The sequence below is a fragment of the Pimephales promelas genome, chromosome 13 (assembly GCF_988280905.1).
Source record: "Pimephales promelas chromosome 13, fPimPro1.hap1.1, whole genome shotgun sequence".
Lineage (NCBI taxonomy): Eukaryota > Metazoa > Chordata > Actinopteri > Cypriniformes > Leuciscidae > Pimephales > Pimephales promelas.
Genome location: NC_142781.1, coordinates 8,468,173 through 8,491,593, shown reverse-complemented (window position 1 = coordinate 8,491,593; position 23,421 = coordinate 8,468,173). Strand labels below are relative to the sequence as shown.

At 42.1% G+C, this 23,421-nt stretch overlaps 2 protein-coding genes across 2 annotated transcripts in view; one reads left to right on the top strand and one right to left on the bottom strand.

Moving 5' to 3' along the window:
- The window catches only part of rev3l (REV3 like, DNA directed polymerase zeta catalytic subunit), a 99,964-nt gene that overhangs the window by 71,142 nt on the left and 5,401 nt on the right, over window positions 1–23,421 (top strand). Inside the window, exons 19-29 of the mRNA XM_039667119.2 lie at window positions 732–847; window positions 2,863–2,981; window positions 3,074–3,192; window positions 4,779–4,920; window positions 15,436–15,680; window positions 15,774–15,882; window positions 16,473–16,679; window positions 17,293–17,402; window positions 19,844–19,958; window positions 20,082–20,219; window positions 21,707–21,897. Of these exons, the coding sequence (XP_039523053.2) occupies window positions 732–847; window positions 2,863–2,981; window positions 3,074–3,192; window positions 4,779–4,920; window positions 15,436–15,680; window positions 15,774–15,882; window positions 16,473–16,679; window positions 17,293–17,402; window positions 19,844–19,958; window positions 20,082–20,219; window positions 21,707–21,897 (1,611 nt within the window). The remainder of the gene's footprint in view (window positions 1–731; window positions 848–2,862; window positions 2,982–3,073; window positions 3,193–4,778; window positions 4,921–15,435; window positions 15,681–15,773; window positions 15,883–16,472; window positions 16,680–17,292; window positions 17,403–19,843; window positions 19,959–20,081; window positions 20,220–21,706; window positions 21,898–23,421) is intronic.
- On the bottom strand, window positions 9,027–14,134 carry LOC148976489 (uncharacterized). Its single transcript, XM_089118411.1, has 2 exons — window positions 12,576–14,134; window positions 9,027–9,262 (listed from the first exon to the last, which is right to left on the bottom strand). The coding sequence occupies exons 1-2, from the start codon at window positions 13,689–13,691 to the stop codon at window positions 9,260–9,262; spliced, it is 1,119 nt and encodes a 372-aa protein (XP_088974537.1). The 5' UTR covers window positions 13,692–14,134; the 3' UTR covers window positions 9,027–9,259.

Genomic DNA, 23,421 nt, shown 5'->3' with positions numbered 1-23,421 from the left:
CCCAGATGAAATGAACACTGCTCAGTTTGCACACTACAGGCTGTAAAATGTAACGCATATCTGTGTTGGAGTTACTGAGATAATTGATAGATCATTATTGATGAACACCTGCTGTTAACAAGCAGAATCACGGAGGCGATCCAGGGGAAGGGATGGAGGCACACTACCTGCCAGCCCTGTGAAGGGGAACTGGACCTGAAGCATGGCCTAACAGTGACGGGCATGGGCCGTGGAGCATGGGACATCTTACACATGACAACATAGGACACATGAAAAGGGGAGCACATGGCAGGATGACAAAACCAGGAACATGACAATGGAAAAACCTAAAAATAAAGGGCATGAGACATGAACATGAAACAAAACTCACAACCAAACGTGACAGCAATGGATTTGAGATGAACAGGACAAAATTGACTTCATTCACTGAATATATTTTCTTATACTGCCCTTCAGGAGTTCTAATGACTTAAATTGCTGTTTTTGCTTCACTCAAAGCAATCTTATGACTTCATAAGACAAAGTTCACACATAAGGGGAGCTTCTTTTTTGTCATATGGAAAGAAATTCCTCTGTCCTCTCCTTTACTGTTCAGCAGAAAAAAACAACAACATACTGGTTTGAAATGCATAAGGGTGAGCACTTTTTTCTTACTTGATCTGAAAGGAGGATAATGATGAGCTCTAGACCTTGTACAGCAAAAACACTCATAACACACTACCTTCCCGCAGGTTTGACCCAGACATTCTGGTTGGCTATGAGGTCCAGATGCACTCTTGGGGTTACCTCCTGCAGCGCGCTTCAACCCTCGGGGTGGACCTGTGCCAGCAGCTCTCTCGTGTGCCAGGTACGGTTCGCTTAGTTAGCGGTCCGCAACTTGTTTAGTGCCCTCTGTTGTGTTTAAATGAAGTATTGCTTTTGCTATAGAGTATATATTTGTTATAATAGTCTTTACAATCACATGAGTAGTTATGATACAATACTATACTGACATATAAGAGATTTAGGATTAGTGTTTTAAGATGTCGAACAGTTGGGCTTTGTGTGTGCATCACTTTCTTGCTTGCTGCAAGTTTTTTTTTTATATACTTTTTTTATACGTTTTTTTTGTTGACTTATTTGACATTTATTAACAGGTGTAATACCCTGATGTAGTGAGTGTTGTAAATAGGGGCAATCTAGACTCAAGTGGATGCATGTTCTACAAAATATTACCAGGTGTTAAATGCACTTTAATGTTGCTGTCCATGTATACACACTGATACCATTGAAAAGGGCATTAAAGACTCTATACTAGTTTTGCTACTAAAGCAAGAGTGTTTACTTACAAACTAGTAAGATTGAGTAGTGCAAGCTCAAAACCAAAAAAGAAAAGAAAGAGTCGTCTCTCCATCAGGCTGATTGTGAACACATCTAACTTAAAGAGATAAAAAATAAATATGGGTAAAGAAACTAAAGAAAAGAAAAATGCATTGTCCTTGCAACTGTTTACATTTTATCACAAGGGGTTCTGGCTTGGAGAGCAAGTATAAGCAAAAGCACATTATTCGTACATCTTTTAAAATCGACTTGGCTTCACCTTTGTTATTGCAATTTCCTCCTGACAACTTCTGCCCTGTCACACACACACACACACACACACACACACACACACACACACACACACACACACACACACACACACAAACTACTGAGCACTTATGATCAGAACTGCCAAGTGTGAAAAGGGCCAGTGAAAACACACTTATTAATATTTAAAGGTGCCATCTAACATCATAAATCAAATCCTACTCCATATTCCATAACAGATGGGGGGAAGTATACCTCCAAAAAATGACTTGTGCTCCTACCATCGCGCATGTTATTCAAATCATTTGACATGATAGTAAAAGGTTGGAAGACCGCAGTTTCACGTGGAACATTTGGAGATTTTTAGAGATCAGAGACTCAATGAACTAAACACTAGAGTGAACTAAACTAAACACTATGAATCTCAACACTAAATGATGAAGACCGCCTCATAGATCTCAAAACAAGCTGGTGCATTTCGACGGTATGGGAAAATAAAAGCTTGGGCAATTATTTGAAGTTTATGGTATTCGTTTTGTTCATATTACACTTTTATTGTTAGTGAATTAATTTGACAGACAGCATTCGCTGATGTTGATCAAGCTAGCGCCGTGAATTCACCGTGAGACACACGCAATTGACACTTAGCAAGCAGGTTAGTTATGCTCTCAGATTCTGTCAATTATATTACGCAATTCAAAGAATAAATACCGTTTTGGCGCTTGTACATGTTACACTACAGATCCCTAGCGCACGTGAACCGATCGTCTCTACTAGCTGGAAAAAGAACACGAACACTGGTGAAAGATACAGTATGCTACAACTTACCAAAATGTATTCCTCATGCATAATGTCGACCAATCATTTTTTGAACTCTTCCCTGAACTGAAATGTAGTAATTGGCTGTATTTCCACACGACTGACATCAGGTTCAAGTACACACAAGACGGCGCGAGCGCGACTCACTCGTCTATTGCAGTTTGGCTGGTGCTAACGTTGCCCGTCCGCATACCGCCTCCCATGGCCGGAACTGGTATTACGATACCTGCCGGGCCGGGGCTAGTAATTTAGCATGCTAATTCAGGTTAATATCTCGGCAGCACTATAACTTGTCAGTTTTTTAATGACATCTTTGCACTTATTTCTTCTCATTCTTTTGATGCGTGTAGCTCATTTTTCGTATATTGTTACCTCAATTATTACATATGCCACCTTTAAAAGCCGAGGTCATGTATTCACTTTTCCCCGTATCCCATTTCTCAAATGTTTTATTTTATGTCATTACTATTACAGGAGATTCAAAGGAGAATCGGTTCTTGGCAGAAAAAGATGAATATGGTGCAGACACTATGACGGAAATCCATATTATTGGACGTATTGTCCTCAACTTGTGGAGAGTTATGAAGACTGAGGTTTACTTCAAATTCATTCTCCCAGAATGCTTGAGCTAACACAGAGAGTTATCTGAGTATTTTCCTTTTAATCAATTCCTGTATGTTTGCAGGCTGCGTTGAATAACTACACTTTTGAGAATGTGGCTTTCCACCTCCTGCATCAGCGTTTTCCTCTCTACACCCCTCGCACACTCTCTGACTGGTTTGACCACAACACACACCTGCATAGGTGAGAATGGATCTCACATCCGTCTGATGCCAATTACTGGTCTTATTGCAGAGTTGTTCCTTGGAACATAATTTATCCATTCATCTTTTAACTAAAGCTAACTTCAGAATAGCATACTGATTACTGCAACTGTAGCATAACTGCAGGGGCACAACAATGGGGTTTGCAGTATATGTGCTAAATAGGGCGCCGCATGGGTACTGAGCAAAAATCATTATTTGAAAATCTCCTTTAAGACGCCATAATCAAAAGCTAATTAAAAAAAATAATAAAAGAAAACAACTTTTGTTTAGCATTTTTAAAGAATTCAAAATATTTTATCATATCAAATGTTATCAAAGACGCACAATGAATCTCATATCTACATCATGTCTACACTTGCCCTGAAAGAAAACTCTACAGACACTGCTTTTATGCACTCAATAGATTTCTCTGTGATTTTTCTACAATGCTCAACGCTGCAAATTTCTTTAAAGCACAAAACAAATACACACGGGACCGTCTGAATGCTGCCGCCTATCGGCGTGCATCTAAATTAAGTTAGTCCGTAAAAACCAGAAAGACTGGCCGCCAAAACTGGTGATTTTCGACTTGATAAGCAGATAAATTCCGTTGTAAGAGCCAGTTTCTTTCAACTTAGACTGCTTACCAAACTGAAGCCATTTTTATCATTTACGGATTTTGAGAGGGTTATACATGCTTTTATTACAACTCGTCTGGACTATTGTAATGCCTTATGTGGGCATTAACCAGACCTCCCTCTCCAGATTACAAATGGTTCAAAATGCTGCTGCTCGAGTCCTAACCGGAACACGAAAACGAGATCACATTGCGCCTGTTATTGACTCCCTATATTGGCTACCAGTTTGTTTTAGAATACATTTTCAGATTCTGTTGTTTGTTTTTAAATCTCTTAATGGTCAAGCCCCAGTTTATATCTCAAACTACTGAAGATACACGCTCCTCCGAGGTCATTAAGGTCTGCTGACCAGCTACTCTTTTCTGTCCCTAGTACGCGGCTCAAAAATAGGGGTGATCGAGCATTTTCAGTTGTGGCCCCAAGGTTGTGGAATGATCTGCCTCTGCACGTCAGATTAGCCCCTAGCCTGCACATTTTTATATCACGACTTAAGATGCACTTTTTTATTCATTGGCATTTACACCTGCTTGACAGTTGCACCTTGTATAGTTTTCTTGTCTGTTTATTGTTTTAATTACTTGCTTGTTGTTGCCCATGTTTTTACAACTGTGTCTGAAATTATGCTAAATGTTCAGCACTGTGGTCAACCTTGGTTGTTTACAAATGTGCAGTTTAGACAAATGGCACATTTTCATTTAATGACTAAATGTCATTAAGGTAATGTGTCAATGTCAAATAAATAGATGTTATACATTACTGCTGATATTACTTGAAGCTGATTTTTCACACTGAAATGTAAGGTCAAGTTGGGCACATTGCATTATGGGATACAATATTCTTAGTGTGCATGTGACATTTAATAACGTTTACTGGTCATACAAACAAAATAACGTGTTTTTTTGCCCTCCATACTCTGATATCTATCTCTTGATTTCATTTGGGTCAGGTGGAAAGTGGTGGATCATTATGTGAGCCGTGTGTGTGGTATAGTCCAGTTACTCCAGCAGCAGGACATTATTGGTAGGACAAGTGAGCTGGCTCGCGTGTTTGGAATTCAGTTCTACCATGTGCTAACCAGGGGCTCACAGGTAATCATCCATCTAAAACCTGTCACAGCACACAGATGCCTTTTCATACTTAATGCTGACAACAATAGAAACAACTTGACAGAGAACTGTCAGGAAACTTGTTTCTTTTCACAAAAGAGAACACTGGAATTAGGAGGATTACCAAATCATTGGTTTAGTCATTGTCTTTACTGTAACTTTTTTATCCATTTAATGCATAATTGATGAGTAAAAAAGTATTATTTTCTTTTAAAAAAAAAACAAAACAAAGTTGTGAAACGTATTCCAGTCACGTATCCCAGAAGTAGTTCACTTTAAAAAAAAAACTTTTGCTGATAATTTACTCACCCCCATGTCATCCAAGATACCCATGTCATTCTTTCTTCAGTCGAAAAGAAATGAAGGTTTTTGATGAAAACATTTGAGGATTTTTCTCCATATAATGGACTTCAAAGGGAACCAAACGGTTCAAGGTCCAAAGCCACTAAAAGGACTTGATTAAGATGAAACAATCGCTCATTTTAAAAAAGTCAAGTCAAGTCACATTTATTTATATAGCGCTTTTCACAATACAGATTGTATCAAAGCAGCTTCACAGTGATAACATGAAAGTAGTACAACACAGATCAACAACATTGCTAAACACTAAATAACCCCAACTGAGCAAGCCAAAAGCAAGGCGACAGTGTCAAGAAACCAAAACTCCATCAGATTGGATGGAGAAAAAACCTTGGGAGAACCCAGGCTCAGTCGGGGGCCAGTTCTCCTCTGGCTTACATTCATATTGTTTATATATAAATATTAAATATAAATATTGTTTATGTATAAAACGGCGCCATAACATATCGCAGGCGTTGAGTCGTCTCTTCACAGGCGTTGGTCCTCTCATCACAGGCGTTGGGGCATCCGAAATCCCCGTGAGAGGCTGGATACAAAACTGGACCTGACGAACGCCATTTTTCTCGGGACAAGCGTCCCGAGATAACAGCAGAAAGGCAGATGGGAAATAATTAGCATAGCTGATGTTCATAATGATTTCCATTATACGGGAGTCGGTGTTAGAAAACCACTATCTCACAAACTCTCCGTAACCTGAACTCTCCGCAACCCAACCATACGCGCCGACCCGTTTGACTAAGGCTGTCGAGCCCCACTGTCGTGGAAATGCGTTTCAGTGGCAAACGGTTCCGTATGGCATAACAGAGGACTAGTCAAGCATTCACATAATGCTTGCTTTTTAAAGAGATCCGTCTTTAATCTAGTTTTAAACTGTGTCAGCGAGTCAGAGCCTTGGACCGTATCTGGAAGGCTATTCCAGAGTTTTGGAGCTAAATGCGAGAACGCCCTCCGTCCTTTACTGGACTTCGATATCCTAGGAGATGACCAGAAGCCTTGAATTTAGTGATCTTAAAGGGACTCTGTGTAGGAAATACCCCCATCTAGTGGCTAAATAGTATTTTGCATTCAAACGAATTTTGCTCTCCAGCGCCTCGCATTTTCAAGTGCGTATTGCATCTACGGTTGCCGTTATGTACCAAAAATGCTATGACAGGATGTCTTGTAGTAACACTTCATCGAGTTTTTCTCCGGGTGAACAGGTTTGTAACTTAAAAAAAAAAACAGCAACTTATGTGTTAACTTATGTGTACAATTTATGTGTCTAGCTGTATAAATTAATTTTAATTCTCTGTACAATCTTATCCACATAGCAAAATCACAATTTTAGCTAATTGATCATTTATATATAAAAGGAAAGCTATAGAAAATCTTACAGAGAGCAATATTTTCTTACAATCATTATCTCTATATTCTTACTGAATTTATAGGTTATAAAGAATTAACTTACAAACCTTGTTTTTAGCACCTTCCTTCACAATAGCTGCGAGTAAAGTAGTCAATAGCTGCTATTCATCAAAGACCTTGTTTAACTTTTTTACCTATAAATGTTATACTGTCTATATAATAAAGTACACAACCAAGCAATGACAAAAAAATTAAGTCAGACTGTAACATTGACTAACCTGTCGAGGAGAAAGCAGGCAACTTCAGCGTCTCTTCTGAAATCTTTCTGCTGCATTAGCTATTTCCACGGTTGAAAACGCTATCCCGATCTTTAAGGCCATTGCACACTGAGTACGAAATTTTCGTATGCGTATTTTCCTGTACGTCAGCCTAAAAATTCGTCACGCATAGAAACCTTGCACACCGAGTCCGTTGTGTATTTATTAAACCTTTGCGGGAAAAAACGCAAAAATGCCAAATGGATTCGTCAAGCAGTGAGGATGATTTTTGCCCTCTCTCATATTGAAAAGAGAAGAAATAGAAAATATCCATCCAATCCTGAAATTGCGCCGAGAGGAAGGAGTTCATTATCAAGAAGTTGCGAATTTATCCTGAGCGATTCAAAATTTACCTCAGAATGTCAGCGGGACAGTTTGATGCTTTGCTAGGGATTCTGGAGCCACATATTAAAAACAAGAGCACCAATTTCCGTGAACCAATCGATTCTGAACGGAGACTGGCAGTGTGTCTGGTATGGACCAGGTATGGACACACACAAACACACACACACACACACACACACCCGCGCGCGGCCCTGTGGAAGCGCTGGGCAGACAGAACAGCTAGGCTGTTATTGTGTATTTATTGTGTATATTGTGCCCAAATAATACATTAGTTATCGAATAGGCTGCTCAATCACACCTTATTCGATCCTAAATTTCAATCTGATTGAAAGGGGAGGTTTATTAATTTCATAATCCAATATAGAGAAGAGAACATTTACTTGATCGAATTGAAAACCGAAACTGAAAGCACGGCGCATAATGTTCAATGATTTGAGGACGAGCTCCCCCGGCCCTGAATTGTCAAAAGACCTCTCAAAATGCTGGCTCTGGATGCGAAAAACGCAGAAAATCGAACCATATCCGATTAATTTTATGACGGAAAAATGAATGGCCTTGTTTTTTGCAATCTCCGGTCACGTTTCCTTTTTCTTTCAAGTCTGGCCTTTTTTTGCGAGGAGGATGCATTCTCCTGTGACTCGGCATATGGTCCGCAACAAATAATAGAGCAAAAGAGCAATCAGCAATCATAGGAGTGCAATGCAGCCGTTTAAACTTGCAGGGAATGCGCCTCTCAATGTGACGTGACGATGGCTCTGAGTCTGAACGAAAACGCGTTGTGGAAACGCGTTTGGCTGGTGGTACTTTTTGACCCTCTCTGCTATTATAGTTTTCAAGATGGCGGAACGGACATGGAAGCCTCCGTGAACCTACCCGTCCCATGTACATAAAGATAATAAATTCTTCATTTACGAGGATAAGTCAGATAATTTGCAGAGGTATTTGTACACCATTGAGGACATATTTATGAATAAAAATATTGATTTCAGATAATAAAATACCTAAAAATCTACACAGAGTCCCTTTAAGGAACGCGGTGGATTGTAGGGCGAGAGAAGGTCCGTTAAGTACATAGGAGCTAAACCATTTAGGCCTTTATAGGTTAGTAGTAGTATTTTGTAATTGATACGGAACTTAATTGGTAACCAGTGTAGAGATGATAAAATCGGTGTTATATGATCATATTTTCTTGACCTAGTAAGAACTCTAGCAGCTGCATTTTGTACTAACTGTAGCTTGTTTATTGAGGATGCAGGACAACCGGCTAATAAAGCATTACAGTAATCTAGTCTCGAGGTCATGAATGCGTGAACTAATTTTTCTGCATCAGAAATAGATAGCATGTTACGTAGCTTAGCAATGTTTCTAAGGTGGAAAAAGGCTGTTCTTGTAACATATGAAATATAATTTTCGAAAGACAAGTTGCGGTCTAGTATAACACCCAGGTCTTTTACTGTAGTGGATAAAGTAACAGGACATCCGTCTATATTAAAGTTGTATTGTGAGAGGTTTTGTGAGTAGTTTTTTGGACCAATAAGTAATACCTCCGTTTTATCTGAATTTAATAGCAGGAAATTACGCGTCATCCAGCATTTTATATCTTTGAGACACTCTGTTATTTTAGATGAGTTAGTGTTTTCATCTGGTCGCGATGAAATATATATGTAATACAGTTCTTAGTAGAGGTATAGGAAGAAGGAGACAGGGTCGGCGATACTGGGACTTGTACAGACTTTATTAACTCAGAATCAAACAAAACAAAAGGTGCGCACAAAGCGCGTTCACCGTAGTTTCTCTACAGCACAGCACAACTTCAATCAAACTCTTTCCACGCTGATTTAGCTCTCCTTGCTTTCTCCAACACTCTTTCCACTCGATCGCTGCACAAGTCCCAGTCCTTTCTCTCTCCCCGTTCTTCTCCCACTGTGCTGGCTTTAACCGTCTCTCCACACCAATCACTGGAATCAGACACAGGTGTTATCAATTGTCCTTGATCCACTTACTCACCGCACAGCCCCTTGACTCATCTCTCCGTGCAGACAGCGTGCCAACCACGCCCCCCTCACCACATACCCCCACCGCCCGACTCAGGCCGGGGAACCGTCCGGCCTGCAGCCCCCCCCCCCTCCCCCTCCTGGAGAGGAAGTCGGCCACAGCCATCTGCGCCCCCGGCCTGTGGACCACCTGAAACTTAAAAGGTTGTAACGCCAGATACCAACGGGTGATCCGCGCGTTGGTATCTTTCATGCGGTGGAGCCACTGCAAGGGAGCGTGGTCCGAACACAGGGTGAACTCCCGTCCCAGGAGGTAGTAGCGGAGGGTGAGGACAGCCCAGCGGATGGCCAAACACTCCTTCTCAATGGTGCTGTACATCGTCTCTCTCTTAGAGAGCTTCCGACTGATGTACAGCACCGGCCGTTCCTCCCCCTCCACCTCCTGGGACAGGACCGCGCCCAAGCCCCTATCCGATGCATCTGTCTGCAGGATAAAAGGGAGAGAAAAGTCAGGAGCATGTAAAAGCGGTCCCCCGCACAGAGCAGCCTTTATCTGGGTAAAAGCCTGCTGGCACTGCTCCGTCCACTGGACCGTATCTGGAGCGCCCTTTTTAGTCAGATCAGTCAGCGGGCTAGCGAGGTCCGAATAATTAGGCACAAATCGTCTATAGTATCCCGCTAGCCCCAGGAACTGTCTAACCTCCTTTTTGGTCTTAGGACTCGGACAGGTTGCAACCGCTGCTGTCTTATCAATTTGGGGACGCACCTGCCCGTGACCCAAGTGGAAGCCCAGATACCTTACTTCTACCCGCCCAATTGCACACTTCTTCGGGTTCGCCGTGAGCCCGGCCCTTCTCAGCGTTTTCAGGACAGCACGCAAATACTGCATATGCCGCTGCCAATCATTGCTATAGATGATAATGTCATCCAGATACGCTGCGGCATACGCAGCATGCGGCCGGAGGATTCTGTCCATCAAACGCTGAAAAGTCGCCGGTGCCCCGAACAACCCGAACGGAAGCGTGACGAATTGGTGTAACCCGAACGGCGTGGTAAAAGCTGTCTTTTCTTTGGACATTGGAGATAAGGGGATCTGCCAATACCCCTTTGTTAAGTCCAGCGTCGAATAAAAGCGAGCAGAGCCAAGCCGATCAAGCAATTCGTCAATCCTCGGCATTGGATAAGCATCGAATTTGGACACCGCGTTCACCTTTCTATAGTCCACACAGAATCGAACCGAGCCGTCAGGTTTTGGAACTAAAACTATCGGGCTGGCCCAGTCACTGTTGGACTCTTCTATTACCCCCATGTCCAGCATGGTTTCTAATTCGGCCTGAACCGTTTTCTTCTTGTGTTCAGGTAATCGATACGGACGGCAACGCACAACGACCCCCGGATCTGTCTCAACGTGGTGCTGAATGAGATTCGTTCGACCAGGCAGGGGCGAGAACACGTCAGAAAACTCCGCTTGTACCCTTTTAATATCAGTGAGCTGTGAGGGCGAGAGATGGTCACCAGATGGAGCCAGAGAGAAGGACTGAGATTTAACCCTCGCCTCTGGCCCGAGGTCCTCCTCCCCACTCACCACCGTCGCCAGCATCACTGCCTCCGCCTCAACCCACTTTTTTAGTAGGTTGAGGTGGTACGTCTGACGTCCCCCGCCCCTGTCTGTTCGAATTACCTCATAGTTGAGATCCCCGACTCGCCGTGTGACCTCAAAGGGCCCTTGCCACTTTGCAAGTAATTTCGAGCTGGACGTGGGGAGTAATACAAGCACTTTATCTCCCGGTGAAAATTGTCGGAGTCTAGCCCCCCTATTGTACTGCTGTCTCTGTCTGTTCTGAGCCTGTAACAAATTCTCCAATGATAGCCGCCCCAGGGTGTGGAGTTTTGTTCTCAGGTCCAGGACATACTGAATTTCGTTCTTACTAGCAGACGGTCCGTCCTCCCAAGTCTCCCTCAGCACGTCTAACACCCCACGAGGCTGACGACCGAAGAGAAGCTCGAAGGGGGAAAACCCCGTGGAGGCTTGGGGGACCTCGCGTACAGCAAACAATAGGGGTTCCAGCCACTTGTCCCAATTTTTGGCGTCTTCGTGAACGAACTTACGAATCATGGTTTTTAACGTGCGATTAAAACGTTCGACCAGACCATCCGTTTGTGGGTGATAGACGCTGGTACGAATCGATTTAATGCCCAGTAATTCATACAGTTCGCGAACCGTCCGTGACATAAACGCCGTGCCTTGATCGGTGAGGATCTCCTTAGGGATCCCCACCCGGGAGATTAATGAGAACAGCGCGCTTGCCACACTCTTAGCCGAGATGTTGCGGAGCGGAACTGCCTCCGGATATCGTGTTGCGTAATCCACCAAGACTAACGCAAAACGATGCCCTCGTGCTGACCGTTCTAATGGCCCGACGAGGTCCATACCAATTCGTTCGAAGGGGACCTGCATCAGTGGAAGGGGGCACAAGGGTGCTTTTGGATTGGCCGGTGGATTCACCAACTGGCATTCACGACAAGACGCGCACCACCTGCGCACATTCTCGTGAATGCCCGGCCAGAAGAATCGGGCCACGAGACGGTTTAGTGTCGCCCGTTGCCCTAAATGTCCGGCCATCGGATTACAATGAGCCGCCTGGAAAAGCATTTCCCGGCGGCTCCTTGGCACTAACAACTGGGTTGTATCTTCCTTTGTCTGGGCGTCTTGGGTCACCCGATACAACCGATCTTTAATCACGCAAAAATAGGGGTACGAGAGCGGTTGGTCCGGGTGGAGTAGCTGTCCGTCGATGGAACGGACCGAACCAAATGCATGTTTGAGCGTTTCATCCTGGGACTGCTCCAGGGGAAAATCATCGCGCTCAGAGAGGAGATTTCTCTCTAAAGCTCTCTCTTCCCCTGCAGCAGCACCCAGAGGTCCCGGGACAGCATCCCCCACCTGCACCACCGCTGTCTTCCCCCGCTGCTTCGTTTCCCAAGAGGCATCCGCACATAAAATCCCCAATAGTTTCGCAAAACCTGGCCAATCAGTTCCCAAAATCAGCGGATGCTGGAGGCGCGGGTTAACTGCCACCTCCACACTATGTTTTTGTCCCCGAAATAGAACCGCGACGGACATTAAGGGATAACTCTCCACCACCCCGTGCACACACCGAACCCTAACCACGCGGCTTTTATCCAATGCTCCGGATCGAATCAGGCTTTGATGAATAGAGGTCTGGTTACAACCCGAATCCACCAAAGCCTGATAAGTACCCCCCTTTATACTCACGGGTATCTGGTACAGGCCAGCTTGATCGGGGGCGGCCGTTGGCGCGTCGGGGATCCGGACCAGGGTCCCCACCTCAATCACTGGACACCGGTCAATAAAGTGGTCCGGGTCCCCACAGCGCCAACAAGCCGGCCCAGGCTTTACCGCTGCCCCAGCGGAGGGAAGGGGGCCAAGGGATTGACGTGGGGAGAGGGCTGTCCCCGGAACCAGGGTGGATGTGTCCCCCACGGTCGGCCCCCGCGGACCCGTTCTCCCCGCGGCACCGCTATCCGTCGGCCAGCCAGCCTTCCACCGCGGCGCTGGGCGGGGCACCAGGCCCCCTCGAGACCTGGGAGCGGGGAGAGGTTTAGGAGAGAGAGAGAGAGAGAGAGAGGGAGAGAGAGAGACCGATGGGAGGGATTCGCCGACCCCCGAGCACGCCACCATGTGATCCTCCGCCAGTTGGATGGCCTGGTCCAGCGACGTCGGGCGGTGGCACTGGACCCATTGGGCAGTTCTCTTTGGAAGCTTCCCCACGAACTGCTCCAGCACCACTTGATTGATTATCTTCTCGACGTCGCTACCCTCGGCCATCAGCCATTTGCGGCAGGAGTCCCGGAGCTGTTGCGCCAACACGAAGGGCCGGCCGGCCTCTTCTAAGGTCAGGGACCTAAAGCGTTGTCGGTGCTGTTCGGCGGTTCGGCCGACCCGCTGAATGATGGCGCGCTTTAGGTCGTCGTAGACCAGGAGATTCGAGACTGGCAGTTGGTGGGCGGCGATCTGGGACTCACCGGACAACAGCAGGATGAGACGCAACGGCCAGTCTTCTTTGGGCCACTCCCGGGCCTCGGCCGACCTCTCGAAAAGGTCCAGGAACGCCTCCGGGTCGTCCTGTGGACCCATCTTCCCGAGGGTCAATGGTGTGGCCGAGGCTGATGCTGGTGGGGGAGTGGCCGGAATCTCCCGGCCGAGGCAGCTCCGGAACAACTCGCGGTCTTCCTGCTGGCCTTGGAGCAGCGCCTGGAAGCGCTGATCCTGTTCTTCCTTCATGCTCAGCAGGGCTTGATGTTGGTCGCGCTGAAGAGCCGCGAGTGACTGAATGATTTCCGCAAATGGCGATCCTGACGGGCTCTGCATGGCGGCGGCAGACTCCTTCTTCCCGGGTTTTCGGCACCAGTGTAATACAGTTCTTAGTAGAGGTATAGGAAGAAGGAGACAGGGTCGGCGATACTGGGACTTGTACAGACTTTATTAACTCAGAATCAAACAAAACAAAAGGTGCGCACAAAGCGCGTTCACCGTAGTTTCTCTACAGCACAGCACAACTTCAATCAAACTCTTTCCACGCTGATTTAGCTCTCCTTGCTTTCTCCAACACTCTTTCCACTCGATCGCTGCACAAGTCCCAGTCCTTTCTCTCTCCCCGTTCTTCTCCCACTGTGCTGGCTTTAACCGTCTCTCCACACCAATCACTGGAATCAGACACAGGTGTTATCAATTGTCCTTAATCCACTTACTCACCGCACAGCCCCTTGACTCATCTCTCCGTGCAGACAGCGTGCCAACCACGCCCCCCTCACCACAATATAATTGAGTGTCGTCACTCGTCAGCGTAACAGTGGAAATTAATTCCATGTTTTCTTATAATATTACCAAGTGGCAGCATATATATTGAGAATAGCAGAGGGCCTAAAACCGATCCTTGCGGTACTCCATAGTCTACTGACGTTATCTTTGATTTTTTTTCCCATTTAAACAGACAAAATGATAACGGTCCGATAAGTACGATCTAAACCAGCTTAATGCCTGTCCCTGAACACCAGTGTAGTTTTGTAGTCGATCCAAGAGTATTTTATGATCTATGGTGTCGAACGCAGCGCTAAGATCAAGTAGGGCTAGTATTGAGATACAGCCTTGGTCAGAAGCTAAAAGTAAATCATTTGTAATTTTAACTAGCGCAGTTTCTGTACTATGATGCGGTCTGAATCCTGACTGGATATCATTTTCTTGCAAAAAAGAGCACAATTGAGCGGACACAACTTTTTCTAGTATTTTGGACATAAATGGAAGATTTAATAAAATAAATAAAATTAAAATAACGAAGTTTAAGTTTTATAAGCTCAAATGGTCGCCTCTGTTTTGTGATGCGCGTTCGTGACTCTCCTGTTCAAACTCGTTCATCAAAATCAACAAATCTTTTCCAGTTAACGCGTTAATTTCGTTCGTTTAATGAACCAAATGACACGAAAAAAGATTTGTTCATTTTGATAAACGAGTTCGAACTGGAGAGTCATGAACATACATCACAGAACAGAGCAATGCGACCATTTGAGCTTATAAAACTTAAACTTGATGAGACCCTTATTCATTGTCTGGAATCATTTAAAGCCCTTTGAACAGATTGCAGTTTGCACTGAAACTGTTTTTTGGACCTTGAACCGTTTTGTTCCCATTGAAGTCCATTATATGGAGCAAAATGCTGGAATGTTTTCATCAAACCCTTAGTTTCTTTTCGACTGAAGAAAGAATGACATGGATATCTTGGATGACATGGGGGTGAGTAAATTATCGGCAAAGGTTTTTTTAAAAAGTGAACTACTCCTTTAAGACTGCTGTTGTTATAAAGTATACTAGTTGCTTGCAAGCAGTGTGGACATAGCAATTGAAAGATTTCCTTCCTTTCTTCCTTCCTTCCTTCCTTCCTTACTTTCTTTTTTTCTTTCTTTCTGGAAAATTATAGATTAAGTTGTGTATTTAAAAAAAAAACAGTATTCTTTGATTCTTGAAAAAGAGAGATTCACCGATGTATACTATATAAATTTTTTTTGATTATTACATCCATAAATGCTTTTTGTAGTTAATCTTTTTCCTCCTCTTGCAGTACCGTGTGGAATCAATGATGTTAAGGATTGCGAAGCCATTGAATTACATCCCAGTGACCCCGAGCACACAGCAGCGCGCCCAGCAAAGGGCCCCACAGTGCATCCCACTGGTCATGGAGCCAGAGTCGCGTTTCTATAGCAACTCGGTTATTGTGTTAGATTTCCAGTCACTGTATCCATCCATCATCATTGCCTACAATTACTGTTACTCCACCTGCCTTGGCCATGTCGAGAACCTCGGAACGTAAGCATGCTTTTGGATTTAGAGTAAAACTACATTAGACATAGTGTCTGTTGTGTTGTGTGGTTCATAAATGTTTATCTATTCCACTCTCAGGTGCGATGAGTTCAGGTTTGGTTGTACATCCCTCAGAGTCCCTCCTGACCTTCTATACCAGCTCAGAAATGACATCACCATTTCTCCCAATGGTGTCGCATTTGTTAAGGTATTTCTGTGATTACACCACTGTTAAACCTTTTCTTTTAAATACTGAATGATCCTCATGAAATGAGCCATTTAAATCAAGAGTTGAAAGGGAATACTAGCTTGCTACTTGCTATATGATTTATAGTGTATACTGCTTACTATTTTTGAATAATAGTATATGAAACTTCCATATTGAAAATATGAGGACTTCCAAAATTGCCACTAGACAACAAAGTTAACCAACATTTTCTTATGGCGTATTGCTGTTATAAAACAGTAGCGACTAAAATATGATAAAATATACGAGGGTGTAGGAATAATTAGATAATAATAATTCTATTAATTGGATAATTAATAATTCTAAGGAACAATTAGAATATTGTGAATAATAATCACTATATACAATTCTGCTTTTGGTTACCAAGCATCATAAAGGTCATTCTATGAGCAGAGATTGATATAATGTACAACAGATGTGCAGTCACAGTCACATCATTTCATCCAGCCCGATTTTAGAGCAAAAACCGTCGATTTTCTAGTAACATTTATTTGTAATATTTCTTACAATGGCAGTGTTGTCGGTTGTGCTCACGGTTTGTGTGTGCTCAGTCATCAGTGCGGAGGGGTGTACTTCCACGGATGCTGGAGGAGATTTTGAAGACCAGGATCATGGTGAAGCAGTCCATGAAGGCGTACAAGAACGACAAAGCTCTGATGCGCCTTCTGGATGCCAGGCAGCTCGGCCTCAAACTTATTGCAAATGTCACATTTGGTTACACTGCTGCCAACTTCTCAGGACGAATGCCCAGCGTTGAGGTACATGCTGTAACCTGGCATTTAAAATCAGTGGTTCTCCACCCAAAAATGAGTTACGTGTCTAATGTGATTACAGATGAGATAGGAAAAAGAATGCTAGATGCAAAGAATGTATTGCTAACCATGTCCTTGCTAACTAACCATGTCCTTAATCATTATGATAGCAAAATAAATAGGCTTATCACCTTTTAAAATTATTACTTAAAAAAAAAATGGTTTTGTGCAGTAAAATTTTGCTTGCTGAAACCATTGAAATTCAAGACAATATTACAGACTGAACACTCAAACTGAATTCTCTTAGCAGCTATTGTCTTAAATTAGCATATGATTTGGCCTATGGGGTTCATGGTTAATATTATTACACTTAAATACTTCATTTGGTTTTAAACCAATTTTGGTACTGTATTAATTGGCACTTGATGTCTAATATTAAATCTGGCTCCTGAAGTAAAGCCACCGATTTAAATGACATTTTAGATTGTATTAAAATTGTCCATGCAACATTGCTCCATACCAATCAAGATGCCACATGCCCAAAATTAAACAGGATGTGTTTTGAGATTACTATTCTGCCAAAGAAACCAGATAACATGTCTTTCTCTTTGTACTCCAGGTAGGCGACAGCATTGTGCACAAGGCCCGAGAGACTCTGGAGAGAGCCATTAAGATGGTCAATGACACCAAGAAGTGGGGAGCGCGTGTGGTCTATGGAGATACAGACAGGTAGAGAAATAAAACTTGATACTAAGGTTCATTTTAATGAAGATGTGACCTCACCCACAATGTTGCTGACCAAGTGTTGGTGTTATTTTTTATAATTAGTCCATTGGCTCCAATTTGACCCATTCAGTCTTATGTGCAGACTGTTTTAATACACTCTTGGGCAAAAAATAAATACATTGGGCCTAGCCAAAAATGCTAAAATATTTAGTTGTATTTTAATAGATTCAAACAGTTCATGAGGAGATAAAAACAAGCCTGATGGACTTGTTCTCAAGCCAGTACTTGATTGTCTTTGCAGTTTGGGCAGAGCATTGTCTTGTTATTAGAATTTATTAGGTTAACCCCTTGAGATGTATCATCTCGTTTTCGAGAGGGTTCTTACAATGAAACACAATTACAACTTAAAAAAAACACAACACAATTACAACAATACATTAAAAAAACAACAAGAAGACACCAAACAATAAAAAAAATTATATATATATATATATATATATATATATATATATATATAAAGCAACAGTACACAAAACTACAACAAGAGTTTCAATGGTAGCATGTGCAATCTACTTTCAAATAAAATAATAAAGATTGTTTAAACAACCTAAGTGAAGTAATGGCTCTAATATCTATAGGTAAATTATTCCAGTCTAATAGGGCTTTAAACACAAATGATCTCTTACCAATTGTTTTTTTTAACACGAGGAACGAGAAAGTAAGTCTGGACGGAATGCGATCTTGATAGTTTGAGGAAAAGAGTACAAAGTATTGTTGTAGAAAACTAGGATAATCAAAGTAAATACATTTAAATAGAAATTGGAGCTAGTGCATCTGCCTTCTCACATTCAAAGGTGGCCACTGAAGTGCAACATACATTGTACTGTGGTGAGTGGGAAAAAAAAGAAATCTGCAAATTGTATTAAATGGCGAATTAAGTAAAACAAGATGAGATTTTAATGCCGTTTGAAGCAAGGTTCAGGGAAGAAGGAGGCAGGAACCGGATGACAATCAAAATAAACATTTATTCAAGTGAAATAAACAAACAAAATACTGCTCACGGAACTGCTGGCTACCCTAATAAAACATAACTACCGGCCAGCAGCCCCTCGTGGACGACTGCTGGCTTACCAAAATAAAATATAAAACACAAACAAGAGCAGGCCTGTTCCTCTCGATCATCCACTCCGTTGCTTCCCCTTTATGCCTCCGCTCCTTCGTGAGAGATGAGAGACCACTGTGCTTCACAGGTGCTGCTCATTAGCAATCACACCACCAGCCTCGCGACTTTTTCTCACGTCCCTCGGCCGTCCTGCTCACCACACCGTCTGATAAACCACATCACAGTAATAAAAAAACGGGAGTATTAATTGAGCGACTAGTTTCTTACGAACACTGTAAGTGAAGCAATTTCAAAATCGATGCAAGATACTCATTCCAACATTAACTTGTCGTAAGACATGATTAATGTGAGGTTTAAAGGAAAGTTTAGAGTCAAACCATACACCAAGTTATTAGTATCAACTCTATGCAGAGGAGTACCATCTTTTTGGAGTTAGATTTATGTCAAGAACCAAAGATCATAATATACAATATGTGATGTATGATATGTTTTATTAAGCACTAATTTATGAGCCAAAAGCCCATCTTGTAAACTATTAAAATCCAATTGTTGAAAAATAACATCTGAACATTCCTCTTTAGATAACTTTAATTTGTGGGAAGCAAGCCATTCTGCAATAAAAGCATTAAATGACTGTATGACAGGGAAGCATCTCACCAACATCAGCAGCTCAAAGGGCTCCGCACACATGACACTCTGTGCTAGAGATGCATTTAATAGTATATTTCTCAGCATATTTTTACTTATTTTTTTTTTTAAAGATTTTTTTTCATTGTGATCCATCACTCCACACACACTTCCCCATATTCTGCCAAACACTTCATTCTGTATTTGAAGTTTTTCTGAGACAGCAAAGTTCATTTGCTTAAATTTAGCTAATTTCTTGACCAATAATTAAGACACTTAAAACCTTAGTGGTTAGCCATTTTAGGCATGGCCCATTTTTTTATTTCTTTTTGCCCAAGAGTGTACATGATATCGTATTACCAGGTTAACTGGCCAATCATAGTGCTGTGGAGGCACTGCATCCCTCTAATACTTTATCAATTGTCGTATGCTGCCCTCTGATTGATTGATAAAGTCCCTGCCCCATCTGATTCGTGAGAGTGTTGTTTGTGTTAAAACTAAAGTAAAAATAACTCATAAAATTGCATACAATATTAACATCAGCATCAAAATGTTCTCATTGACTGTTCCATTGTGCAGTAGTTCAGTGTCATTCAGTGTGAACAGGCAAATTGCTTGTCTGTGGAAATTAGTTTTGTGCTTGGTTGGTAAACCGTTGTGTGCTGTCTCTGATACAAGTCTCTTTCTCTTTTAGTATGTTTGTGTTGTTGAAAGGAGCAACTAAGGAACAGGCATTTAAGATTGGTAATGAAATTGCAGAGGCTGTCACTGCCACCAACCCTAAACCCATCAAATTGAAATTTGAGAAGGTTTGTGTAGTGCTTTATTCGTGGTCTGTCTGAATGTATACTCTGTGAGAGCTATTTTAAGCCACATGATTGTTTAATGTGCTTTTTAATTGTGTCTGTCTGCATTCTTGTGTGTTTGTGCAGGTGTACCTCCCATGCGTTTTACAGACGAAGAAGCGTTACGTTGGATACATGTATGAGAGTTTGGATCAGAAAAACCCAGTGTTTGATGCCAAAGGCATTGAAACTGTGCGTCGTGACGGCTGCCCCGCTGTTGCCAAGGTAACTAGCATTCCTCAATTTTTCTTTTCTTTTTGCCTGCTCGCTGGATAATGTCACTGCTCCACCTGTCAGTCACACTGCAGTTGTAATGGGAAGCAGAGTTTGGTTAAAAAAAAAAAAAAAAAAAGTTAAATTCCGTGAAAATGAAAAAAAAAATATATATATATATTATTTAATATTCCGTAATATTATTATTACTATGGGCTATATGCACGCATAAGTTCCGCATTTAACGCAAGAATGCTCGTCCATTTCCGGTTGTGGAGATTAAAGCGGAGGAAAACCGAGGAAAACGGGACTATGGCAGAGTCTTCAAAATTTACTGTCCTCCCGTCATTGAAACGAAACGTACATACGTTTAGATGTAATTTTATATATAGTTATATTTATTTAATATAATTTTAAAAAGAAGCATAAACACAACGAGGGGTGTCTGTTTTATCTGTTTTTGTGACTAACGTTTCTTTAGTATAACCATGGAGTATAAAATTCAATATAAATTCTCGGTATTGCATTGGACTCTACGATCGGCGGAAGTTATCGAGCATCCCTAATTCTTCACCAGAAATACCGCCGTGCATAGAGCCCATTGCATTGGACTCTACGATTGGCGGAAGTTATCGAGCATCCTTAGACCTTCACCGGAAATACTGCCGTGCATAGAGCCCATTATGAAAAATAACCTTACACACAATTGTTATTTAATAAACAATACATCTAAATATGTAGACCAGGCAGCACTCTGAGGCACTTAATAATTTTAAAACATTATACAGCGCACAATTGAATATGAGGTATATGTATACTGAATATACAGTATGTATATGTAAATATGTAAACATATATATATATATATATATATATATATATATATATATATATATATATATATATATATATATGTCTGTGTGTGTGTTATTCCTCCATGTTCTTAAGTTCTCCTTGTGTTTGTCTGTAAAACCTTCAATTTTTTTTTGGACAAAATATACTTTTTTTTTCTAGAAAAAAATATCTTTCAGGAACAGAATGTCACTGAAGCCGGACCAAAAAAATCAATTCCTACCTTGAACAGGCTGTCCTATCATATTATTATTGTTTACATGTTCTTGAAAAACTTGATTTGAGATGGACTAAAGCAATAATATGTCATGAAAACATTTTTCCAACAAAAATCGTATTCGTTTTTTCTGTGAAATCTGGATAATGCAGTTTGTTGCAGTTTTATCCATATGTAGTATACACATTAATCGCACTACAAATGGATTTTGTGTTGTGTGAAAACAGAAATGACATGCAGCGAACACAACACAGCTATTCACACAGTCTGTATCAGTTTTAGATTATCGTGACATGCCTGTACATTCACTCCACAAAAACCTCTTGATGCTAGATTGTACATGGACTTATTGCCTGGCTGCTTCAGATGCATTGGCCATGGGATTCTTGAATGTCAGTTGAAGGGGTTTCATTAAGTTTTGTTTTGTTAGATCCTGGAGCGATCTCTGAAGCTGCTTTTTGAGTCGCGTGACATCAGCCAGGTGAAGCAGTACGTGCAGCGGCAGTGTGTGAAGGTGCTGGAGGCCAAAGCCAGCATGCAGGACCTCATCTTTGCCAAAGAGTACCGCGGCAGCGGGTCGTATCGGCCAGGGTCCTGTGTCCCTGCTCTGGAACTGACCAGGTGAGCAAGTGTAGATCCGTGTGTGGAAAGGTGGGTACAAGGGTGACTGCCAAATACGGATGACTGAGATGTCAACAGATCACTTTCAGGTCACTGAAAACAATGATATTAAAGGTGCAGTGTGTGATTTTTAGCGACATCTAGTGGTTCGGTTGCGAGTTGCACTAAGGGCTCAGCTCACTGCTCACCCCTATCTTTCGAAGAAGCTACGGTGGCTAAAAAGGGACAAACATATCGTCGTCTGAGAGAGCAGATAATAGCCAGAGCAAGCCAAGAGTGTGTAACATTGTCACTGTTTCTGTACCACAGTCCATTATACACCACATCATGGATAAAGTTTACAAAGCCATAGTCAGGTGAGGATCAAGGGTCTTAATATATAATATTAACAGGGTAGTAAAAGTTTAGCTGGCTAAATACTGTCTGAGCTTGTTAGCGTAAAGCCTTGTTGTAACAGCGTGCACGCATCTGCATCCCCTAGACACCATTTACTACACACAATAGGATTTTTTTTCTGATTTTGAAAACTCTTGCTTCCAAGATCGATGATGGACGGGTTGGTAATTCCTGTAACATTAGTAGTCTTGTCATTGACCATAAAACAGTAATCAGCTGTCTCACAAACGTAACCATCACATTATCCCCACATAGCAAAGCCATAACACAGGCGAAGAACTAAGTTACATGAAACAGTCCAACTACATATTTACCAATTACACCACTGACAAAGGAAAAGTCACTACTCACGGTGTTTATGACTTCTAGCTTTCTGCTGCTTCTCTTAAGGTAATGAGGAAACACGTTCTGTAGCACTGTTTGTTCGTGTTCGGCTACGGTAGAAACATGACGTCACAATATGTCGACCTTTATAGAAGGGGGTGCCCGCGGTTATGTAGATATAAATGTCTCATTCTAAGGTAATAAAAACATTACTGCTTAAGTAAGTTCTTTATACACCACTGAAAACATAGTTATGGATGTCATATTGCATTTCTGTTAATAAATACTCAAAATTGGTACACATTGCACCCTTAAAGGAAAAGTGGTTATTTTTTCCATATTTATCCTTTTAGCCATTTGTACTTAAGGGTTAATAACCAAAGCTTGGGAAATTTTCCAAAATATGAGGTACATGTGTACCTTTACATCTTTAGTGGTTATTTTGTAGACTGTGAGATTTTAATTTTTCTCACTATGTTGCAAGTGTTGTATTATAGGCAAAATTATAAGGCAGTTTCCATTTTGGATCATAACATTGGAACCACTAAGGGCTGGAAACAAAATTATTCCCCTCGCAAGCTCATTTAATTACAATCTTTACAATTCATAATAATAAATAATAATTCATTACATTTATATAGTGCCTTTCTCGGCACTCAAAGCGCTTCACATAGAGGGGGGAATCTCCTCAACCACCACCAGTGTGCAGATGCAACAACAGCCATATTGCGCCAGAACGCCCACCACAGCTTACTGGTGGAGAGGAGACAGAGTGATGAAGCCAATTGGTGTACAGTAAATGGG

Excerpts from the sequence above, each read along its gene's own strand:
- LOC148976489 (XM_089118411.1), bottom strand. The coding sequence starts at position 13,691 with ATGCAGAGCCCGTCAGGATCGCCATTTGCGGAAATCATTCAGTCACTC.